Source organism: Rosa rugosa, chromosome 4 (assembly GCF_958449725.1).
Source record: "Rosa rugosa chromosome 4, drRosRugo1.1, whole genome shotgun sequence".
Taxonomy (NCBI): domain Eukaryota; kingdom Viridiplantae; phylum Streptophyta; class Magnoliopsida; order Rosales; family Rosaceae; genus Rosa; species Rosa rugosa.
The window spans coordinates 1,390,528-1,407,421 of NC_084823.1; the positions used below are offsets into that span (position 1 = coordinate 1,390,528).

General features: G+C 39.5%; 1 protein-coding gene across 1 annotated transcript; it reads right to left on the reverse strand.

The window, feature by feature from the left end:
• Positions 1–3,041: 3,041 nt before the first annotated feature.
• Positions 3,042–10,229, reverse strand: LOC133743914 (TMV resistance protein N-like). Its single transcript, XM_062171990.1, has 9 exons — positions 9,391–10,229; positions 7,979–9,068; positions 7,587–7,865; positions 6,127–7,281; positions 5,454–6,025; positions 5,256–5,343; positions 4,532–5,170; positions 3,868–4,432; positions 3,042–3,779 (listed from the first exon to the last, which is right to left on the reverse strand). The coding sequence occupies exons 1-8, from the start codon at positions 10,113–10,115 to the stop codon at positions 3,917–3,919; spliced, it is 5,064 nt and encodes a 1,687-aa protein (XP_062027974.1). The 5' UTR covers positions 10,116–10,229; the 3' UTR covers positions 3,042–3,779; positions 3,868–3,916.
• Positions 10,230–16,894: the final 6,665 nt, after the last annotated feature.

Sequence of the window (16,894 nt, forward strand, 5' to 3'; positions counted from 1 at the left end):
CAGAGGATTGGCCGAAATGGCTTTCCGCCAAGAGCTCAAGGCAGGATCTTTCCTGTACGAGTTAAAGACCACCCCGCCCAAGGATTACGATGACATGATGAAAATTACCATAAGGCATGCATAAGCATAATTCGATTGTCCCGCCTCCTCCACAAAGAGCGAGAAGGCCAAGGAAGTGGCATCGGCACCGCCTCAACTGATCCTAGAGGATTCATCATTTCAAGAAAAACTATGTTCTTCATGTTGAGTCATTGATTCACTAGTTCCTTGTTAAAGTGAATCATCGAGTCTAACACTTTTTCATTACATCTTTCATATCAAATTATTCTTGAGGTCAGTTGGAGTACTTGGTGTGTACTGAAGATTGAAGGTCAAGGTTAGTCGTACTTGTCAATTAAAGAAGACAGTTCAAATGTGGAGAAGATCTACGAGGACGTGTTCAGACAATCTACTAGGTGTGTCTAGTAAGTTAGCTGAAGTCAGCGTTGTTTATTGTTTGTAAAGAACTCGTACATCCCCATTTAGTGAATTGTTTTCATTGGGGTCTTTAAGAATAAAGGCCCCGCAGTTATTACTGCGCAAACCAATCTTGTGTTTTTGGAGTTTTGCTCTCTTGTGTTTCTAGATTTTTGGGATTCATTGCTTCATTTATATCCTCAATCTGATTCTGTTACGTCTTTAACAAGATAAAATTGTGTGTACAGCTTATTTCACCCAAATAATTATTAACATATACAGAAATCTAACTCAAAGACAAAGCACACAAATAAGCTTCAAGAAATCGTGAGATTGCATGGGTTAAGTCTCTTAATTGTTGAGAATTTATTTTCTCCTCAATATATTCAAAAAAGCAGTGTTGATTGTGTAGGGATTTTGATGCAAGAATTATTGTGTGTCCTGCTTGCTTAGAAAGAGTTCCATAAGAGTCCATGAAACACTTGTTCCGTGTCTAAGTGTTTAATTGTTCATTCATATACATGCATTGATTCTCTCGAGATCAGTAGATTGGTGGTGCAAGTGGAGCGATATTTGTAGATTGTTCAAGTGAAGAAGAAGGTCAAGATTCAAGACAAGCAACTCTCTAGTGAGTCTAGAGATTGTAGCCGCGTAGAGAGCTATATGTGTTTGTAAAGAACCATATCCTTCATTAATAAGTTGATTGATTTTATTTGGGTTCTCAAGAGTAAGAGCCCCACAATGTTTTTAATCTCAAAATTGAGGTTTTCACTGCGTAACCAAAATTGTGTTTTCTGTGTGATTTTTTTATATTTCTGCCCAGTAAAGATTGCAACGTGTCTATCAATCTCCGAAATCCAGAAAAACGTTTCATCCAAGTATTTTCACATGTATCCAACAGGCGTGTTGAGTAGCCCAATATTAAAATGAGGTATTTAAACCTTCTTGTAAGATCAAGGAATTGTTTCGTGTCTTAGTTCACTCAAGCAGCTTCACACCTTCCTGTTTTTGGTTACAAAGCCTAGTAGGAATTCCTTGAGATGAATGTTCATAGACAATCAGCCTCTCATTTCCCTTCAATCAATAGTCAGTAAGGCCAACCCAGTGGCACTGTAGTTAGCATTACAATCTCAGACTTGAACTGATTTAGACCCTTTTCAGCCACCGGTTACATTTACAAATTTATATTATATACAGAATAGTATGCATATAGTAATGAAATCGCCCAATGCGCGGACATGATGAAACACGGCATTCACGATTGTGTTCAATGTTATGACTCATGAGTCTATGTTATGACTCATGAGTGATGAGACTCATGAGAGGGCTCATGACCAACAAGGTCGGAATCTTTGTCTTCCCAGAAGACATAAAAAAATATTTGGTGGTAGTTGGTCGGGTTTCTTTTGCATCAATTCAAGACTGGGTAACTTTTCCATAATAGTGTCCTTTTTTTCGACAAATTTTTCCATAATAGTGTCACTAAGTTGTATATTCTTTGTACTTGTTTATTATTCTTTTCAGCTTGTCATTTCTCTTGGCAAGGTATTTGTTTAGCCCCCTTGCTTCGTATATTTTTTATTTTATTATTAATAAAATTTCAGGTAAGAGTGCCACTTACTTGAAAAAAAAAAAAAAAAAAAAAACTAATTAAAGAGCGGTAACCGGATATTCAGGTTAAAAGGTTGGAAAACAATACAAACCTGCACACATTATATTTACGCGTTTCCAGATCTGCTTACTTCTCTACCACATCTAGGCAAGCTTTCGCCCGTTGGCGGATTTTTGTCCACTTTACAGAGGTTGTCCTCATTGCTCCGGCAATCACACCCTCTACGGTTACTTTGTTTCTCTTGGGCGTTCTTGAGCCCTATGTGTGTTCCAACAGATGGAGGAGGCAGCATGGTTTGGTTCTACGGTGGTGGCTTCTGTTCATGGAGCGGCATGAATTCGGCGGTGGTAGTCCTTGCGACAGTGTATTCGCTGGCTATTTGATAGGATCAAAGTTTGTATTTTTTCTTTGGGCTTTTGCCTTTTGGTGTGTAGCTGGGTTTGACCCATTATCGGCTTTACTTTATGTTTGCTGGGCCTTTGTGGCTCATCTGCTAGGCCTATGTGTCTCTTTATGTGGGCCTGTGTGCCTCTTTTGCTGGGGCCTCATGTGCCTCTTTTGTTGGGGTCTTATGTACCTCTTGTATTTTGTTTGATCATTTGGATCTTCTAATACAATCATTGACAAAAAAAAATATTTACGCGTTTTATATTAGTCTAATTCGGGAGGAAGGTTGAAGGATTGAGTTAGACATCAAGATTATGATAAAAAAGAGTTTGAACCTGTTTAATGCAACACATACAACTTAGAGAAATTGGTACACTTTTTATGTGAGAAAAGCTAACCTTAACGGGGGACCTCATTATGTCTTATTTATGTTGTTGGTTTGTGAGGTTTGATCGAAACCAAGTTTTTGATGGAGAAGAGGTTGAAAGTAAGATTGTGCGTTTCTGGTATTACAAGATAGAGGTCATTCAAAAGCAAATGATTTCTTTTGGTAAACTTAGAACAAATGAATTGCTTCTCGAGTAGGTAAGCAGATGATACCACCAAATCATGATTTATATCAACGAAGAAATTCATTAATAGGAGGTGAAAAAAAGAGGACCGTCTTCCGTTTCAAGGAACAGTCGAGTATTTGCATAGATACCTCTGTAGTTCAGTTACATACATCTAATGTCCCTCTGAATTCTCTTGCCACTACTTGCGCAATCCATATCTACTACTCCACAAATTCATGATAACACAAACACAATGTGACAGGTTCCACTTCTCTTCATATCCATTCTCAGTCTGCAACAGGTTCTACTGCATCACCTGCTTCTGCTCCTCAATGTGACAATTAATACTGAGTTACTTGTCCGTACTCCTGGACAATCGGTGGCCATTTTTACCTAATACCTATCCAACAAGACTCAAGCTCAACTAGGGTTCACGCGACTATAGAATACACCGCAAATGTGCAGAATGTTCAACCTGTGTTATCACATCATTCTGCTAATGCAAAAACACACCATATGATCACCACTTCACCAGGTCCAAAGCTGGGATAGTCAAGAATAAACCTTTTTGATACTTCCATATGCTACTTTGCTATAGCGTCCAGCAAAATCTATGATATGCATTCTACTCTGGCTTTACATGTGTAGCTGATATCTGTGATGATATTGAATATGCACCCCCTGTTTAATAACACAACACTCTTGTTTGCTCATTGACAGGTCCGAAAGAAAAGGAATTAAATCCTTCTCCTGATGAAATATCGGTACTTCTGCCGAGCCAAATGAGAATTATATGTCAAACAAGTTATTCCAAGTAACAAAATTAAATGAATGAAAAATTAAGACAAGGCTACTCACAGGTTGCAACAGATCCTCTATTATGAGTATCAGATGGTACGTGGCACGTTCACGGTATTTCGGAGAGTGTCAGTGTCCGAACGAGATCTTCAACATCCTCCTTAAATACTAGACGAAGGGCACAGCTATAGACTCTTAAGCATGGGCTAGAAGATGAAAAAGTAACCCTGGCAAGGTTGAATTGTCTCCAAAACTTTAAATATTTAACACGAGGTATATAGAAGAAAAATGTGATATCGGTTTCAAATTCCCATGGCTTGAGTTTCCCAAAAAGTTTCTGTAATTTGACATCAAATAAGCCGTCCGAACCGACATCAGAGTCCAGACACAAATTGAGTACATTATACTCTGTGTCAGGACTACTGTTTGGTATAATGTTTGAATCTTCGTGGGACGCCCAACATAAACCACATACAGCAATCCCCATCCAATTAGCATCATAGAACAAATTAGGAGGCAGTTGGATTTTTGCAGTGTTTCCCTCATTGAAGTGCATGAACCAATTCCACTTGGAAATTTCAGCTCCAAAGAAGACGCAAATATAAGGAGGAGACATAGCCCAGTCCTGCAAATAAAAGCTCAAAATGTAAGTATATGGTTCTTCACGTGACTTGCTAGTGAAAAAAAAAAAAATTGGTGAAGTGTATGTGTATGTTAGAGAGACCCGATTTCTATATTTCTGAGAGAGCAATTCAAACTTCCTTTCCCGTCCTGTTATGGAATTGCATTTGTTTGGAGTACATAAATGACCCCCTTGCAATCCTATCAAGTCTATCCAATCTTCTACCACCCATTTATAATAACGTTCAAGACTATCTTCTCTTTGCATGCACCGGACGATTGTTTCAACAAACCCTTCTAAATCTTCCTGGTAAACAATACGGCCGCAACTTCTTTGAACTTCTGCACCAGGAGTATCGACTCTGAAGGAAATGTGCATTTCAGTTGTTGATGTCCGAGTGAGCAAGACTTCGGGAATCAATGCCCGCGGTATGTACACAACCAAAAGTTGATAACGATTTGCTTGTGACGACATTGCCACAATGTACTCAAGTTCTCGGGACAGATCCTCATTGTATTCACCCGTTTTGAGTTTAAAATAAACATGATAGTCCTCTTGCTGTTCCTCTGCAATTGATGCGCATATTGCAAATGCCATCCACTTCTTACTCTTGTGTAGATTTTGAGGCAGCTTAATTGACACTAGAGTCGACCCTGACCTTGTATCAGTGAGAAATGACTCAAACCACGCTGGGCTTCCTCTGAGGTTAAATTTGTATGTTGCAGGATAATGGTTCAATGCCTTAAATTGAAAAATTGGAAATTAGTAATGTCTTTGATTTTAAAGACAGAGAGTTCATATAAATGATAGTGACAGACGGACAAACCTCAAGGTATCGAGGAAGAACAGACTCGATGTTCTTCCTTAGCAGAACTGTACTGGAGTCTTCTTCGATGGGGGGAATAATTTTCTCCCTGCAATCACACATGAGAATGAACAATTTCATTATAAATATCAAAGGATGTATACAGAAACCTATTGGTAAGTTTTAATACAAAGTGGCATAAAGAAAATTAAATTTTACCATTTCAAATATTGATCCACTTGACTAAGCCAGCCAGTTTTCAGTATAGCATCCATCACTTCATTTAGACAAATCGCATTAACCCCAGGGAATAGTTTGGTATACCATCCAGCATCTTGCTCATAAACTAGACGAATCCCACACTTCTGGACCTCCATGAATGGATTGTTGGTTTCAAATTTAGCCGCCACCATGGTTGATTGATTTAACTCCCACTTTGGAAACTGCCATCTAGCTACATAGGAAATCAAAACCAGATGAGAACTTGATCGAAGGTGGCGGATTTCTTCCCCGTCAAAGATGAATGGTTTCATACGAAAAACATCTGTTTCCATTGTGCACTGATAGAAGTAGTTTGAAAGTTCTAAATCCGATTCAATAACAGAGAGAACAGTATGTCCCTTGACTGCAAAAACAGCACACATTGCAACCCCCTTCCACTTGTCATCATCTGTCAGATCTGGAGGTATAGAGATAGATATAGGATTGCTGGTAGATATAGTGCTGAACCACTCTGGAATTTCATTATCAAAATAAATGATATCACTGGGTTTTGATGATGGATCAGAAAGCTGCAACATAAAACAGAAAGCTAGCATTATAAGTAAGAAAGTAGGACAACAGATAAATACACCATACATGCTCTGTTTTTGTTATGAGAGAGAAGGCATACTTCAATGTCTTTCATAAGCATTGGAAGTGGCAGTGACACTTGATCAACTCGTTTCCACTCTGTATGCTCATGTGTCAAAAGCACCTCAGAAGGTTTGGCATTTGCTGAAGATTTCCACGTACTGAAACCATGTGAGTCTCTAAGTGCTGAACTACTTGCAGAACTGAGTGAATTGATAGTAGTCATCCCAGACTCAATTGAAGGCAATAATTTGATTTGATTTGGGAAATCTATCAGTGAAGTACAATCTTCTGCAAGCACCAGTCGAGCACTTGATGGAAGCTTGGGCACCAACTGAAGCTGTTTACAATTGCTCAACTCTAATTTCTCGAGCTTTGAGAGTTGAGAGATACTTTCAGGTAATCGAACAAAACTATTACCACCTAAACCTAATTCTCTTAAAGAGATTAAGCTGCTAAGATCATTGGGAATGGCTCCATCCATCAGATTGCAATCCCTTAAATCTAGCTCTACCAAAGAAGTCAAACTGGATAATAGTGCAGGAAACAACAAACTTTCAGAATGACCATTCCACGATCCTAAAGCTAGACCTTTACATCCTCGGCAGTATAGACCATTCAAATTCTTCATACCTACAAGGAACGATAAATCTCTTATTGCAGTTCCGCCTATATTAAGCTTCTCCAGCCATTCCACATGATTCAGATTCTCAGTTATCTCATCAAGTTTTGAACAACCTGTTAGAATGAGACTTTTCAAAGATGTCAAGGACTGAATGGTACTGGGGAGACGCAAAAGGTTGTTACAATCTGTTAAATTTAATGTGGTCAGACCAGTCAAACCTTCAACTGATAGAGGCAATTCCTCAATACTAGTCCCATCTAAATGAAGCTCCAGCAAGCTTTTCATATTTCCTTCAATTTCAGGAAACTTCTTGAGTTTTGAACAGAGTGAAAGATTCAAAGTTTTAAGGGACTCCAAACTAATGAAAGGTGGAATGCTCTCAACTGACTTGCAATTTCTCATATTTAAAGAGACAAGTTTCTTGAGGACTCCAAGAGAAGGGTGAACCTCAACCAACCTCGTACAATCTTGAAGCACCAATATCTCAAGAAATGGAACCTCAGTGAAGTCTGGAGTCGACATCAAGTATTCTGAACTACTCATATCGATAAGCCGTAGCATTCTCCATCCCTGGTACAATTTGAAAGATGATCATTATGAAAATTGAAACAATACAATATAGAATGTTAGCTACATTATGAGAAAATTTAAAGGGCACGGAATGTCCAACTTTAGAGTGAGGATGACATAGTTATTTGTTCTTGTATGGTTGTTTAACTGAGCACAACTAGGAACTGTTTAGTTCAAAAAAGACCACTTCATTTTCCTAATAAATCTTGTGACAAAAGACTAAAAATTTTCAGCTTAATTTACATTAACAATTGAAAATATGAACATGTATAATTAAGATTTATTAAGATCTATTATGAGCGTACTTTTTTTCCTCTCCATAATTGTTTGAGGCAGCTTGAATGCATCTGAAGTTCAACAAGGTTATCCGGTTGAAAGACTGACGGGAAAGAATCTAAAGGACATTCGTCCCATTCCAGAAACTGTAACTTCTTAGAAAGATATTTGATGTTTCCAGCAAACTTCACATTCCAGATTTTGAGCAATCTTAGTCTGTCCATATTTGAGAATGAGTCATTAACTGAGTGAACCACATCGTCTTTTGTTCGACGTTGGAGGAGTATGCTTTGAACTGCAGTGGTTGCCTAGCAAGTAGCAACAACGAGCAAATAATTAGTTATTCAACAAGATAAAGAGTTTGATACAAAACAAAAGATAACTTGGAACAGTGCTTTATATTTTTGCACTATTTCATTACCTTATTCTGATCAAGAACATCAATGATCTCATTTGGAAGCCACAATCGACTACGTTTTCCAGGCTCTTCAGGACATTCTTGACGGACAACTTCCCAACCTAACTGTTGTATCAAATCATGCATCCACAATCTTTTTCCAAATAGAGTTACCATAGATTTGTCCAGGAGAACTTGTACATCAAAGTCCGGACAGTGGGCATCACTACCTTGTAATATTCTTCTTACACGATCTATGCTCTCCCCTTTAAAGAAACATGCAATGTCCAAAAAAATCTTCTTTTCTCTTGGTTCTAATCCATCAAAACTAACTTTGAGAACATTAATAATTTTTTTTTCAGGATTTTCTTTAAGTCTATCCAATGCACTTAACCATAAGTCTACACTTCTACCCTTAACAGAAGAACCCAAAACTTTAATAGCTAGTGGAAGGCCATTAGCATATTTTAAAAATTCTTTGGATAGCTTCAGAATTTCTTCTCCAACCAGCTGGTCTTTCTTGAAGGCTTTCATACTGAAAAGCTGAAGAGCTTCAGCATCAGTTAATGGATTCACCTTATATACTTTATCTCCTTCAACTGCACTGAGCAAATGTTCATCTCTAGAAGTTATGATGATTCTACTCCCTGGACCAAACGATTCCCTATCACACAATGCTTCCAATTGTTCTTCTTGGTCCACATCATCAAGAATGAGAAGAACCATTTTAGTACGTAGTCTCTGCCTCATTATATTTTTTCCCATTTTAGTGTTCTGTACATTTACACTACATCTCAGCAAATTCGAAAGAAGTTGCTCTTGTAAATGAACTGCACCTTGCTTTTCAATTACCTCTCTAACATTCTCAAGAAAGCTGCAACCTTCAAACTGAGCTTGTACCCTTTCAAAAACCACTTGTGCAATAGTTGTCTTACCGATACCACCCATCCCACAAATCCCTATGATACGAACATCCGGACACCCAATGTCTAAGTATGAAAGCATTTCATTCAGGTGAGAATCCATGCCAACTAAACCCTCAGATATTGAGATTATTTGATTTAACTCGGTGAAAATCTTTTCAACAATTTCTTGAATAACTTTGGATTCGTACCTGTAAAGTAATGAAATATTCTTACATATATTATGTGTATAAGTATAAAACAACAATTAGATAAAGATAGTGGAACATTATATAATGCCAATCTATTTCTTCATTCAGAATTTCTAATTAGAGGAATTAGAAATTTAATTTGATTTTGTTCTACACCAAGGTTTCTCGCCACCTTTATAAGTTTTTGAGACATGTAATACGGACTAGCTCTGCATTTTGATTAACGAATTCTCAATTACATTCGTATGAAATCACAAGTGGCGTAATAAAAAGGTTCATCTAAAAAATTATCAACTGTAGTATAGATACATGCAAAGCTTACCCATCTTGCAGATGCCATCCAGAGAGATTGCCTACTTGAAAAAGAGCGTCTTTCCACCTCTTTACTTTGTCTGGTTCCGCTTTATACCGCCTCTGATGCTTCTCAAATGCTTTTCCAAAGTGATCCCCTGTTTGTCTTCGTACCTCAGATGGATCAACATGGTAGAACACTGGGAGGACTTTTTGTCCCATGGCTTTCATGCAATCGGCGATCTTGGCAATCTCATCCAAACACCATGCAGAATCGGCGTAGTTTCGTGAGAAAACAGCAATTACATATCTTGATTCTTCGATTGCTTTCAAGAGATTTGGACCAATCGATTCCCCCCTCTCGAGTTCTTCATCGTCTCTAAAAGTGAATATACCTTTCTGTTTGAGAGCAGTATAAAGATGGTCCGTGAAATTTTTGCGGGTATCTGTACCTCTGAAACTGAGGAACACATCGTACGTGAGTTTACCGGATGGTGGAGAAGAAAACGACGAAGAAGAAGAAGAAGAAGGAATTATATCTGTATTAGTGGTAACTGAAGAAGTGTGGATCAGTAGTGTTACTGGTCTCTGTTTATGACGAATATTGAAAGCCAAAAGGCAACAACAAATAGAAACAGTGGAGAAGAAGAACAACAGGTACAACCCTAAAGAGATAAAGCCACAGAAAAACAGAGCAGAGAAAAAAAGTAGCGGGCAAATGGAAGACAAGAGGATAAGCCGGACAGGGAAGCCCATCACTCTTCTTAGAATGAGAATGAACAACTTGGACTTCTTTTAGAAGAATGGGAGTAACACTGCATAATCAATCAATGGAAATCAATACCCCAAAGCAGATTCCAGCTTGTATATTGTATAATGCATTATTATTTATTATTACTATCATTTATTGCCTTCAGAAAGTAATGCTGAGAGATCACGGTAGGTTTAGAAATTACGGTATATGAAACCGCACAAAGTGTCGCTGATTAAAGCGAAAAAGGAGAGGTTGAGATTATTGTATGCTATCAGTGTTCCGATCATTCTGAAATAGCGACATATACAGTATAATATTTTGTAAGAGCTTGTGTGTGAACTGTCTTGCACTATCACGTGATTTCTTGTTCAGCCTTCACGTCATAATTAAATTCTTTGGTACTCTTTTTATGGTGATGCGGGACATCTCAGTCTCTGTTTCTGATCTCATTTATGGCGTCCCACTTTGACTGTTCACATTAAACTATTCATAAATAATGTATTTTGAGAAAAATACATCATCAGTGCCTCAACTCTTGTGCACCGGCCAAGTTGATACCCGAACTCTCAATTGTATCAATGTGATACCTGAACCTATATTTTGCTATCAACGAGGTACTTCCCTCATATTTCTCAAACAGGAACGTTAAAAAAGTCACGTGCCAATCACATGGACCCAAAAAAAAAGGGCAAATACGTCTTTTTGCCCAAATGCAGCCCAATTTTTTTTTTTTAACACAATTTTCTCTCTCCTCTTCTTCTTCTTCTTCTTCTTCTTCTTCTTCCTCCTCCCTCCTTTGTTTAGTCGTCCAGTCCAATGAAGAAGGTAAAGAACAAGTCTTTATGTGGTGAACTGTGTGCTTTATAATTCAATAGCAGCGATTCCATATTAGATTGAGGCTCTTCCATTTGTATCCCTTCCGATGCCGTGTGAAAAGACAGAGACCAGAAACGAAATCTTGCAGTGGCTATCACAAGACAATCCTTTGGCCTTGTCACTATCCCTACTTTTATTAAACACCAAAGACGTGAACATCGACGGAAGCCTCTGCTTCCCCATCATCACCGCCGCCGCTGTAAGCGACGAATTGGGCTTTTTGGGCCGCGGCTCCTTCTCTTTCTCCTTCTTCTCCACCTTCTTCCTCCTCCTAGGCCTCATATCGCCGTCTGATTCATCCGACTTCTGAAGCCCGCGGCGGGTCCAGTCATCTTCCTCACAGTCGTCGCGGTACCCTAGGCCTTCATCGTCCTCTATGAAGTCCCCGAACTCCTCGCGGCGCTTGGCAATGATCGCGTCGTATTCGTCCTCGTCGACCGTGTCGTAGATCTGCTTCTCCATCTTGATTTGGAATCGGTCGTCCTCTTTTTAGGAGAGGCAGCCGCCTTGCCGGCCGGTACAGGCTGCCAGTACGTCGCCGCCTCCGCCCCACCAGAGCCTCGAGTTCACCGTCAAGTCGCTGTAAGTGATTTCTGGGCAAGCATTGATTAATGGGTTCTTGATCTAGCTCCTAAGGAAAGAAAGCATAAAGCTTGAGTCTATGTTTAACAGATGGTGTTTTGATTTTGAATGATGTTAAATGTCAATTGATTGGATAATATATTGTTTTCCAGATTTGGTTTTAGTTTGTTATCGAATTTCAATTTTGGTCAATACTTGCAAGTGGAATTGCTACAATTTAATTTGAAGCTCTGAGATTTTTGGGATAGTGGAGCACCTGCATCTGTTTGCGTCTGGTTTACAATGGCAATGCATTCATACCATCTGCATTCTGGGCCCTTTTCTTTATCTTCTTCAACCTCACTTTCCCTAATTAATTTGCTTCGTACCCTGTTGAAGGTTTGTGTACAATTTGTTGCGTTTTGGTTGTGATTGGAGAACTAGGTTTTAGCAATTTGTTGAGTTTTGGTTGTGATTAGAGAACTGGGTTTTGGTTTAATGGAGCATTGCTTTAGTAAAGTTTGGAACTTTGGATTGAGCTGAAATCGAAATCGCATTGAACATTTTGTATGCTTAAACTTAGAGCTGAGGTAGTGGAAGTCGGAGAGGCAGGCGGTTCTGGAAAATGACGACGGAGGGCATGGTGGTCATCCCCTATGGAAAATGGCGGGAAATCAAGGTTTGGTTGAGTCTGGGGTCATTTAAGTCATTTCATAGCATTTTTGGGGTCCACATGTTTGCCACGTCAGACATCTGACGAAGCCGTAAGTGAAATGTGACGGAAGTACCTCGTTGATAGCAAAATATGGGTTCAGGTATCACATTGATACAATTGAGAGTCCGGGTATCAACTTGGCCGGTGCACAAGAGTTGAGGCACTGATGGTGCATTTTTCTCATGTATTTTTACTGTTTGAAATTGCTTTGAAATTCTGTAACCCAAGCCGTACATCTAGAAGTGACGCTGGTGTGTCTTCGCCAAAGAAGAAAAGAAGATGCAGGTCGGAAATGGTGGGAACTAGGGCTGGATTCGGTACTAAACCGAGGTATTTTCTCGTCAACCGCTGCCGAACCGACCTCCTTCGGTTGCCAAATTTTGAAACCGTTACCGTCCGATATAATCGGTATACCGAGTAGTCGGTAACCGAGATCTCGTTTTGCTATCGGTTGGTATTTGGTAACCGCATGAAAACCCAGAGAAGACAACGATGATCTGATGATGCTACTTGGAGAGAGAATCACTTTCTGGAAAACAAACGAGTCAAAATTGGGATGCCAATCTAAAATTGAAGTTGGGTACCATATATTATAGATCGATTAGAGGACGAAGATTAAGGAATAGATAGATTAGAGAAAAGCCCGATTGATTATATATATTCCAGTTGCAGACAACCAATTGCTGTGTTGATTGTATTCCAGTTGCAGACAACCAATTGTTGTGTTAATGGGATTATTGATAAGGATTGATGACGCTAATGATAAGGATTTGATTATGTTGTTGGTGATATGATGATGATGATGATGGTGAAGCAGAAAAATAAGAGACGGAAGAAATAGAAGAAAGAAGAGGAGGAAAGACGGGAACTTTCGATGAGGATGAAAGAGATGAAGTCGAATCTAATCCTCTCTGTTTGTTGTGGTTTATTTATATTGTATATGAAGTTATAAATATAAAGTTTGTATATACCATATTGAAAGCAGCTCGTGGTCCAGTGGTGATGGGTTGAGTTTTTTCGATAGAGGTGGGAGGTTCGAATTAGCCCTCTTACATTTTATCTATTTTTGGAATTATTGGTATGTTGGAGTTAAAGATAAAATAAATATAATATTTGTACATATATTATTGAGGATAGCTCGTGCTTTAGTGGGTGGGAGCGGAGCTTTCATGCAGGAGGTCAGGGTTTCGAACCTTGCCTCTTGCTATATTTTAGGATTTATTCGGTAATACGCATACATACGGTCAGTACGGTATACCGACAGTATGCAGATGCTCGTACCGTAGCCGAGCCGAAGGCAGCCATACGGTACGGCTTAGCCGAGCCGAAAATCAGTAAGCCGAATTTTCGGCCCAAATCAGTTCGGGCCGGTTCGAAATCCAGCTGGCTCGGTTGCTTCGGCCCAAAATGCCAGCCCTAGTGGGAACTTGCGTTAGAATGTTAAAAAGTCTGAAGAGGGACTGTTGCAAAAGAAAGAGGAAATGATCGAAAATTCTTCAGTGCACGGCGGGTGGAAGTGCACAATAATCTGAACCATATGATGGAAGTGCACATCCTATCTCATCCGTGTGATACGTGGGCTTGGCTATCAATATATGGACCATCCAATCACCTTTGCTGCACATGGGCCGTGTATGTACACCGCGGTGTACTAAAGTCTCTCCGGGAAATGATTGCATCGAAACTGAGTGGAGCAAAGCGTGGAAATGTCGACGAAGCACCATGCCCCATGACGAATCTATTCCATTATGTGGGCCACGTAGTCAAGAGCAATTGACCTGTATTTCAAAAAACTCTAATCTAAGTCACATATTTCGGTATTTCCAACAAACTCGATTATCTGTATGTGCAAGTTTCCATGACTTTAAGCAGCTCCAAAGTCCAAACCGTGTTTAATGGTTAGCAACTCTACTTAAAATGCCAAAACCATAAATCGTACAAGAATAGCCTTCTCTCATTATCAAACTTTTATTGGCAAAGAAACAGTTATAAAAACAAGGATTAAATACTTGTTACTCCTCAAACTTTTGCCTGAAAAACAGTTTAGTCCCTCGCCTTTCAAATTAAACTGGATAGTCCTTATTCTCTCTAATTCTCATACAACAAGTCCAAATTGATCCGAAATGGCTATTATGCCCCTCATTTTCTATTTTTATTATTATTTTAATTTTTTTCTCTATTTTTTTAATTTTTCTCCCCTTTTTTTTATACTCTCTCTCTCTCTCTCTCTCTCTCTCTCCAAAGCCTAAAACCAAATCTATCCAACAACTTATCTTCTCAATCCTCCTCCGTCCTCCGTCCTCTAACAACTTCTCATCTTCTCATCTTCCCAATCCTTTGTGTTCTTGGTAAAAAGCTCTGCACCGGCAACGGATTATCTACTGGGTTAATCGGGGACTTAAACGCCAAAGCCATGAACTCAAGCAATCTTTGCTCCGAATTGGGTCTTGGGTTTGTGACTTGGGTCAGGAGCGTGAGGATCTCAACCGCCGCCTCAGATTTTCCTTCTGAAATGGCTGATGCGGCCTCCATCAGCAACTGCTTTGAACACCTCAGGAGATGCCACCGAGGAGGATGAAGTAGGCGAAGGCGAAACCGGCTTCTGGGTCTGATTTGTACCGATCGGATTCTGTATCTTCTCGGGTGTCCGATCGTTCGAGGCCGGCCACACCATAGATTCGTGTCACCTACTTACTGAAAGCGAACACGAAATTGCTGATCATTTGTTATTGATTGTTGGTTTGGTTAGTTCATGGCCTTACTTTTCGTTACGTATGAGCTTAATTGACATTAGATCATCAGGTTATACTTTGAAAATCGGAGGGGTTTATGAGTGGTTAAAGATCGGGGTTTGCTTCCCCATCGCGATTCTGAGGCTTGTGATCTTTGGGGTTTCGTTGCTGATTGAGTTTGTGGCCACCAAATTGGCTCTGTTGGGATGGAAGGAGAGGAAGAACCCTATGCCCAAGTGGAGGTGTAGGATTATGTGGACGGTGACGTTCAAGTGGGGTTGATCGGACGGCGGAGGAGGAGGAGGAAAGAGGAGCGGCGCAGTGAGGGTGAGGCCGGCCTGGCCCATTGTGGTGAGCTGGTGGCCGGAAGTGGTGGTCTCCGGTGATGGCAGAGGAAGAGAAGAAGAAGAGTGGTCGAGGGAGAGAGGGAGGGAGGGAGGGAGGGAGGGAGGGAGAGAGGGAGAGAGAGAGAGAGAGAGAGAGAGAGAGTATAAAAAAAGGGGAGAAAAATTAAAAAAATAGAGAAAAAAATTAAAATAATAATAAAAATAGAAAATGAGGGGCATAATAGTCATTTCGGATCAATTTGGACTTGTTATATGAGAATTAGAGAGAATAAGGACTATCCTGTTTAATTTGAAAGGCGAGGGACTAAACTGTTTTTCAGGCAAAAGTTTGAGGAGTAACAAGTATTTAATCCTAAAAACAATAACGATCAAATACAAATTTAAGTTACATGGACAGAGATTAAAAAAAAAAAAAAACCAAATTAGCTAACATTTAACTTAATTGAAAGTTAATTTCACTACGAATTTTTAGTAAACTAATTTTAGATTCTTAGAAAATTATTAAGAGCTATAACCTGGCATTCTGTTAGGCTAGAGAGTGGCTGCCTTCGCGGTCCATCTCTGAATTTTCCTCCATGAACATGGAGGCCTTGGGAGGCCTGCGATGCGAGGTGGGGACCAACTGCGGTGGCAGTTGCTTGGTCAGGACTTTTTCTTTGCAGTAGGGTTTTGAATTTCGATGCCATCAGAGTTTTGGTGGGTGGAAGCGCCGCAATTGGAGGATCAGGTGGTGGAATAGCTATTTGAGATTGGTGGTGGAACGGGGTACTACGAGGGACGCGGCGGCTGGCAGGTCGGGCCTTTGTCAGCCAACTGTTGGAATTTAGTTAGAATATTTTTCAAAATACCAGCTATATTTGAAACCTCCATTGGACCTTTAATTGCATATGGCAATAGTCATTAACTCTCTTTGATTGTGATTGACACAAAGATTTTATCAGTTTACTCATATATCATTCATTTGTTCAAAGTCTGCAATTATGGTGGTTCTTTATTTGCTTTCTTCCGTTTTGGTTTACTCATCAATGTCAAGATATATATTGCCTTTCTGTTACATAAGTTACAGAGTTTAAATGTCATTCCTATTTTGACGTTTTGATTCTTCCTAATCAATGTTATAATATTCCTTTCGGTTACATAAGTTACATAGCTTAATTGCTATTGTTAAATTGTCATCGCATTGATCATTCCTGCCATATATATAATCCCTAGCTTTCCAGATAAAAATATACAACAAGGAATTCAATCTCCTTTGTTTCCTTTCCGAGCTCAAAGTATTCATGTGTTTCCTTTAAATTATCTATTCCACCAAAAGAAAGTTTCAAGCTGTTCGATACGATCCGAGTATTGTGAGTGTACACCTACAAGGATCGAGGTTGTTGTACCCTGGAGGATAGGGCGCCACAAACCTGCTACACATAGACATTGTCTCCGAGGGGCGAAATCTACTCTTAAAGGCAGTGTTTACACGCCTCAACCTTAAACTCTTTTCGAGTAATGTGTCTTTCGGAAACCTATAAATCCAAGAGATAAGTTCTATAATCATTGTT